The following is a 7,955-nucleotide window of genomic DNA, read 5'->3' on the forward strand; positions in this document are numbered from 1 at the left end:
TTGGGTCGTGACAGTTATACATATGATTCATATGTGCAGTATCAGTAGGGGTGTAAATCTGGCCCGACCCATGTCGAGCTTCGCGGGCTCTTGCCAAAAATTCAGGCCAGCCCAAGGGCCAAAAAAACTAAGCCCAGGCCTTAGCCCGGGGGTATTCGGGCCTTGGGCAGGCCAATGGGCCGGGCCTCGGGCCTGCTTGGTGGGCCTGGGTTTAACCTCAGGCTTAGGTGGGCTTAGCTATTTTTTTTAATTTTTAAAATTTTTTTATACTAAAAGTTTATTATTTTTCACTAAAAAATACACTAGGTCTCGGGTGGGCTGGGCTTGGGATCGGACCCTAAGTGGGTCTTAAGTAGGCCGACGAGCTGGGCTTCAAAACGATGGCCTAGGCCCTAGCCCAAGGGGTTGGGCTGAGTTCAAGCTTGGGCCCAAGCGGGTCTAAACGGGCCGGGCCCATCTTGGGTCTCGGGCCATTTTTATACCCCTAAGTATCAGGAAAAAAATAAATTGAATTTCATATTAGAACTCAAAAGGAGTTTACATACGCATCTCATGTGCCCGACCGCTAATTTTTAATATTTTTATGTACATGAGTTCTTAGTTCGCGAAAGAATAATATTATATATATCAATTAATGTATTAGTTGATGATGTGACATAATTTTAATAATTTTTGATATTTATAATTTCTATAATGAGTGAGATTAATAATAATATTATAACTAATATTAATATACCAATTAATATATTATACACCGCCCTCATCAGCTAACACGTATGACCATGCGAACTTCTCGAACCTCAGGGCATTGAAATCGATGTGGTACACGTATTGCGATGCATAGGATCACTGCTCCCGATAACCTCGCAGCCCCATTTGGAATTTGAAATTCCTCCCCTCTCCCTCTCTCTCTCTAGAGAGACGTTACAGAACCATTTCTTTGTCTCTTTCTCTGTCTCCACACACAATTCTACTATTTACTGTTTTTTTCGCAACGTTTTTTAAAAACACTTGCATTTATTATTGTGTTGTCAACAATACGTTTCTGTCTCCAATTAATGCTTCAGCTTCGCGACCACTCAACACTCTTCGCTATACACAAGAATCGAGCTTTCTCTTCTCTCTCTCTCTCTCTCTCTCTCTCTCTGACTAAAGGGTCCAAACCTTTCTCTTCCCACTTTCTCTCTCTGGGTAGAAAAGATCAGAGACCTTGCAAATCTTTGGAAGTTGTTTGTGTAAGTTTTTCTGATTCTGGGTTTATTATATTGATCTTTGTTTGGAAATTAGATTTTTTTTTTTGGATTTCTTTGATATGTGATTAGACCTTCCAAAGATTTGCAAGGTCTGCGATCAGAGACCTTGCAAATCTTTGGAAGTTGTTTGAGTAAGTTTTTCTGATTCTGGGTTCATTATATTGATATTTGACTGGAAATTAAATTTGGGTTTATTCATTTATTTAATTTTTGTCTTGTTTTGGGTTTCTTTGATATGTGATTAGATGGAATGAGTTGATTATGTGTTTTTGATGTTTTTGTTGTTTTGGAAGTTAGTCAAATGAAGTAGCTGTACTAGATCTCTGCGTTGTTTGGTGGTGAAATGAATGGGGTGTTTTGAATTAATGTTGTTTTTTTAGACTTATTGCTGTGTTTGTTTGCTGAGAAAATGCAGGAAAAGACTTACCAAAAAGTCGGAGAAAAAAAAATTAGGAAAAGGAAAATACATTTCAAAATTTGAAACTTTCTATGGTTAATCAAATGAAGTTGCTGTACTCGATCTCTGCGGTGTTTGGTGGTGAAATGAGTGGAGAGTTTTGAACTAGTGTTGTTTTTTTACTTATTGCTAAGGAAATACAGGGAAAAACTTGCCAAAAAGATTAAAAAAAGTGTTCGGAAAGGGAATAAAATTCAAAAATTGAAACTTTCTATGTCTTTCGTTCTTTAGGAACCTCGAATTCTACATGCATTCAACTTTCTCTACTCTCTAGTATAGCATATTGTGGCTTTTTTAAAGGCCTTTTTTCAAATCATTGTTGTTTACTCCTTTTTATACTTATTGCTGTGTTTGGTTGCTGAGAAAACGCAAGGAAATACTTGCCAAAAAGAGGAAAAAAAAAAATGTAGGAAAAGGGAATAAAATTGAAAAATTGAAACTTTCTAAGTCTTTTCATTCTTTAGGAACCTTGATACCAGAATCTGCACTCAACTGTGTCTGGTATGGCAATGTGGCTTACTTAAGACCTTTTTCTTTCTTTCTTTCTTTTGGTTGGTTCTTTAGATTTCTTGGCAACCAAATTGAGGGAAAGTTTTTTTCTTTTTTTTTTTTAAACTTCATTATTTGTTTGAACTAGGAACTTTGGCAATCTGGGTATATGCATTTGCATAGTTCAGCATTTTTTGGTATAAATTCAAGTTTTTGGGAAGATAAACAGTAAATGCAAAAAACTGAATTATACAGATATAGACTCTGTTCTTGTTTCATGCCTATTCAAATTTTGAAAAAGTTTGTAACATTTAAAATTATTATACTAACATACTTGTAAAGGTGTAAATTCAAGGCTCGTGATTTGGTATTCTGTTACTTGTCTTTCATAATGTATATGGGATTCTACGAATAAAATGGTGTGATCTATTCATTATTCATGTTTGTTCCCCTGCAAGTCTTTCTCTCATGTGTTAATTGATAATATAAATGGTATTTGATTAAGTTGCAGATGGATTTTGGTAAACAGAATGGTGACTCTCCTCGCTCATGTTCCTGTCATTCATAACAACCCAAGTGTGTGACATCTGGATGAGAATATGATGATGGGTGAGAAACAAGGTTCGAAGGGTGGAGGAGGTTATGTTGGTGGCTTCTTCCAGCTGTTTGATTGGAATGCAAAATCTCGAAAGAAGTTGTACTTGAGCAAATCTGATTTACCAGGTACAACTCAACTCCATGTGCATAATATGGATGCCTATGCATAAGTGTGTGTTTGTGTTGAATATATTTTTTTTTCTAGTTGTTCAAGGATTGTCTTTGATCATTTCTTGTGTAGAGCAATCAAAACAGAAAAAGAGAAGTGATGGGAATCTTCCAACGACACGGTTCAATCTGGTGGGAATATGTTTATTTATTTATACTTTCTTATTGTTTATCTATTACTTTATTTGATTTAGTGATTAAGTAGGTGTTTGGGGAACTAAAAAAGTGAACTTTTTTTACTTACATACATTTATTTGGGTCATATTAATCAACATCTATCAACATATCCTCTCTACTTTTTTAACCACTTTCTCTACTTTTCTACACATTTTTTTATTTATTTATATAAAAAGTCAAAAAGTACACTTATTTAGAACATCCCAAACCATCCCTTACCGAACCAAACTAGGTCTTGTGTCCCTATCTGAATACTTTTTTCGCTATTATGCTCAAGTGGTTAAATGTTAAGGCTTGTTTATTTTTTGTTTATAATTTTTGTAACTATTGTCCTATCTTCAGATGGAAGAGGATGAACCTGTTTCAGGTTCAAGTATCAAGGGAAGTAGCGACTACAGTTGTGCTTCATCAGTGACTGATGAGGAAGGATACAAAGCTAGGGCACCCGGGGTAGTTGCTAGGCTTATGGGATTGGATTCCTTACCAACATCCAATCTTACCGATCCCTTCTCTATCCCATTCTTCGATTCCCAATCTCTTCAAGACGCTCAATACCACCGAAGAAACCTCCAATTTCATCATGACAATCAAATCACGCATTCTGGACATTTGCACAACAAGGTGGATGCCCCTATTCAGAAGGCAATGGAACCAAAGCCTCAGAAAATGATAAATAAGCCAATTGAGAAGTTCCAAAGTGAGATTTTACCTCCAAAATCAGCTAAATCAATTCCAATTACCCACCAAAAGCTTTTGTCTCCCATCAAAAATCCTGGTTTCATTCCATCTAAGAACGCAGCTCACTTAATGGAAGCAGCTGCTAAGATTATAGAGCAAGGACCTCAAGTGAACAAGACGAAAATGCCTCTTCTAGGGACCTCCTCAGTTCCCTTCAAAGTCCGAGATTTGAAAGAGAAAATGGAAGCTGTTCAAAAACCATGTAGTTCTAGAAGGCCAGTTGAATCAAATCCCGCTAAATTTCTCAAGGGGCAGTCTATGAATAAGAGCTGGAATGGATCAGACGATTCAGAAGATTGTTCTGGTATGATGAACAAGGGAAAATCTATTTCACTTGCACTCCAAGCGAAGGTTAATGTTCAAAGAAGAGAAGGCTTGAGCCCGAGTGGCAGTAGAGGTTTATTTGGCCAGAAAGAAAAGCGTGAGGCCATGTCAAGCCAGCCATTTAAATGTCAATCAAATAGCCAAAAGAGTACGCAGAAGAAACCTTTTAAACATGATGCTTCTAATGTGCTAAGGCAAAATAATCAGAAACAGAACTGCCTAATTGAAAAAGAAAAGCTACCCTCAAAGTCATTGCTTTCGAACTCACAAGGTAGAAAAGGGTTGTCTGGAGATTCTTCATCAGGGAGACAGAAAAACGCAAGCAAATATGGAGGGAACTCAAAAGTTGGGTCGAGAAAGTTGAACCCAGAGGTAACATATAGTAAAAATGAAGCCTCGTATTCCAGCACAAGAAATGTTCCTCGCAAGAAACGCTCCATTGATGGGAATTTCCGCCTGGATAATGATCAGGTTGTCGATAGCATGTTAGTTGATAAAACTGAGAAGACAATACAATCTAATTCAGTTGTTGATAGGCACTTTACTTGGGCTGAGGATAACAAAAGGAAAGGGTTGGATGTTGTTTCTTTTACATTCACAGCTCCAATGACACGATCAATACCGGGAGGTGAGATCTCAAGACAGGTTGTTTCAGAGAAAAACAATGGTTTTTGTGCAGACTATAGAGGTAAAAAGGTGCTATTTGACTCCAATAGTACAAATAGTGGAAAGGTTTCTTCCCCGCGATGTAATGTGATAGGGGCTGATGCTTTAAGCAGTCTTTTGGAGCAAAAGCTAAGGGAATTAACTCATGGAGAGTCTTCCCGGTACAGAGCAGGGATGGTTGGTACGTCTGCTTTGATTTTTCAAAATTTGATTCCCACCACACCAATGTCACATGATAAAAGGAGCCAAGATGGGATGCATAGAGAGAAATTGAGTGGGCAATATGGCTTCAATTTTTCTTCAATCGATTCACGGGGACTCATGACTAAACACAAGCTTAAGGTATATCTTATTTATTTGTTCTTTCCACCCCCTCCAAATTGGGGTGGGGTGTAACCGAGTGTTGCAGAGCTTGATACAGATTGTTGGGCCTATTTGCTAATAGCTTAAGTTTTTGGAACAATTGGTAATCTAACTTTGTCTTAGAGCTCATGTTAGGAGTCTCCCCATTTTGCATTCTCGTTTGCATTCTTTTTTGTCTATATGTATGAATATTTGCTTCTCCATGTGCAAAACAAGGTTGCACAAGGGAAGGTTGGGACTAGTGGTGATCAAACACCAGGTCTGCTGCTAGTCATGTTTCTTAACATGCTTTGATCTTTCTTTTTAATTTACCATTCTATCAGCCAATTTGGTTTGTTTCCATGGCACTGCCGTAATCCAGGAGCATCAAAACTTTTCTGCTCAAAAAAAAAAAAAAAAAAAGAAGAAGAAGAAAGACAGCCAGACACCTCACTCTCCCGGCAATCCATCCCACTATTAAGTAAAACAAGGGTTTCAAGTTTTTTTCATGCATGTTTTGAGAACAGCATCGAGTTCTTCTCAACTAAAGGGATCTTTACTTCCAAAATGCACTTGCTAGCTTACTTGATTGATTGTTTTTGATAATAATTAACTCAATTTCTCCAACATTTCTAGGAAGCATTAGAAATGGATGAGTGCAGCAGTGATGATACTGAAACCATAACATTGCTCCAGTGTCGACTTCCAAGTCCAATATCAGTTCTTGAACCTTCTTTTCAAACAGAAAGTTGCTACTCCTCAGAGAGTGCAGATAGTAACAGCATAGAAGGTGGTGCGTGCAGAGACAACCTTTTACACTTCAATCTCAGGTATTTTTTAGTTACTGTTTGATCATAAAAAAAAATATTGAAAAATCTATATTTTAATTCCAGGTAGCAAGCATTGCTCGTCATCCATTCAAGCTATAGAAGTTCTTGGTAGGAGTTCTTCAAAGAAGTTCCATTTAATGGAGACAGATACAGAATTAGCAGACTCAGCTTCTTCCATATCTATTAGAACTATTGCTAGAAGGAATAAAACTGATTGGGAGCTAGAATATGTGAATGACGTACTGTTTAATGTGGAGCTAATGTTTAAGGACTTTGCATTGGGGCGAGCACGTGAGATCATAAACCCTCATCTTTTTGATCAGTTGGAAAGTCGAAAAGAGGTCAAGGAAAGTCAAGGAGACGATCCTAAGATGACACGAAAGGTTTTGTTTGAATGCGTGAGCGAATGTATGGACTTGAGGTGTAGGCGTTATGCAAGCGGGGGACACAGAACATGGGCAAGAGGGTTGTCGACTTTGAGAAGAAAAGAGCGGTTAGCTAAAGAAGTGTACAAGGAGATTTCAAGTTGGAGAGGGATGGCAGATTGTATGGTGGATGACCTCGTGGACAAGGATATGAGCGGAAAGTATGGAAAATGGGTAGATTTCGAAGTTGAAGCATTTGAATTGGGACTAGAGATTGAAGATCAAATTCTTGATTCTTTGGTTAACGAAGTTGCTGCTGATGTTTTTCTACTCTGATGGCTTGATCCTAATATTCTTTCACATCCATTGTAAGTTATTATCAACATACATGTTCTTGGGAAATCTTGTATATTTGAATTTTTAATTTGGTTGTTCTGATCACTATTTTGTACTGTTTCTTTGTTGTGATTTAGTTGAACAGTCTTTGAAAATTATAATCAGAAAAAACAATGCAGTAATGTGGAGCTATAGCTTTTGGATGTTCTTCTTTGTGATGATATCTGAATTCAACACAGGTTGCTATTTCTAATTCTTCAAAACAACGTTCTCAAATTGGTAAGGAAAATGCTTATAATACGGTAGGATTGTCATTGGTGTTGGAAATGCATAAAAAAAAGTGTATTAAAATGTGAAAAAAAATTATATATTTATACAAATAAATAAATGTTCTGCGATATGTAAAAAGTGCATTTGAGATTCACACAGGTTGCTAGTGGTCATGGTGATAAGGAATGGTTCTTGCATTTTGTTTACAAAAAATAGGAAATATGTTTATGTTCATTTGTAGTAAAAATAAAAACATAAAACATGTTAGGTACTCACATGCAAAAGTATTTTTAAAAGACAAGTGAAAGGGTGCCCACCTGTGGTGACAATGGTAAGCTCTGTTTGGTGGAGCTCTGAAACGTTAGTTCTAGAGCTTGATTTGAATATGGTGTTTATTCATGATTTTCAAAAAATTAATTCCACACTTACTTTTGAAAACGCAGTCGAAGGCGGGAAAATTTAGACTAACTGGTAGTCCCACCGGTTGTTCGGCCGGTATTGAAAAAATTTAGTAAATTATATAAACTATTTACAAGTATTGAAAACGAAATAAAAACTAAACTAGTATATAGTTTGTAAATTTTTACTAAACAAATTAAAAAAAATTACAATTTTTTTCCCTTATAAAACCGATGTAATGAATTGTCAACATTTTGAATGCCGTACGATAAGTGACACATCAGTTTATAAAGAAAGGTTTGTTTTGACAACACTAACTCATTTTGATTTCAAATTTGGAACAGAACTTTATAATATCTCAACATTTCAATTACAAATTTGTAGTTCCAATGTTTTCACTCAAAATATGTCTATTTCAGACATCTCAAGTATATCATCAATCGTGTTGACACTACCAAAAAAAAAAAACATTTTTTTGCAATCGCTACGAGCCGTCACAAATAATAGAAATATAGTCGCAAAAGATCTTTTACGATGGCCCATG

At 36.5% G+C, this 7,955-nt stretch overlaps 1 protein-coding gene across 5 annotated transcripts; it reads left to right on the plus strand.

Annotated features, from left to right (window-relative positions):
- The first annotated feature begins 895 nt into the window (after window positions 1-895).
- On the plus strand, window positions 896-6,936 carry LOC114291989 (uncharacterized). 5 transcript variants are annotated; one of them, XM_028235878.2, is made up of 6 exons: window positions 896-1,235; window positions 2,711-2,922; window positions 3,038-3,096; window positions 3,484-5,211; window positions 5,848-6,004; window positions 6,105-6,936. In XM_028235878.2, exons 2-6 carry the CDS (start codon window positions 2,799-2,801, stop codon window positions 6,740-6,742), a joined length of 2,706 nt encoding a protein of 901 aa, XP_028091679.2. In that variant the 5' UTR covers window positions 896-1,235; window positions 2,711-2,798; the 3' UTR covers window positions 6,743-6,936. The 5 variants fall into 5 exon arrangements, with proteins under 5 accessions (XP_028091679.2, XP_028091680.2, XP_028091683.2 ...); XM_028235879.2 differs by having other exon boundaries at window positions 916-1,235; window positions 2,705-2,922; XM_028235882.2 differs by having other exon boundaries at window positions 916-1,235; window positions 5,848-6,001.
- The last annotated feature ends 1,019 nt before the right edge of the window (window positions 6,937-7,955 follow it).

The sequence above is a fragment of the Camellia sinensis genome, chromosome 7, assembly GCF_055761805.1.
Source record: "Camellia sinensis isolate YWXY chromosome 7, ASM5576180v1, whole genome shotgun sequence".
Classification (NCBI taxonomy): Eukaryota; Viridiplantae; Streptophyta; class Magnoliopsida; order Ericales; family Theaceae; genus Camellia; species Camellia sinensis.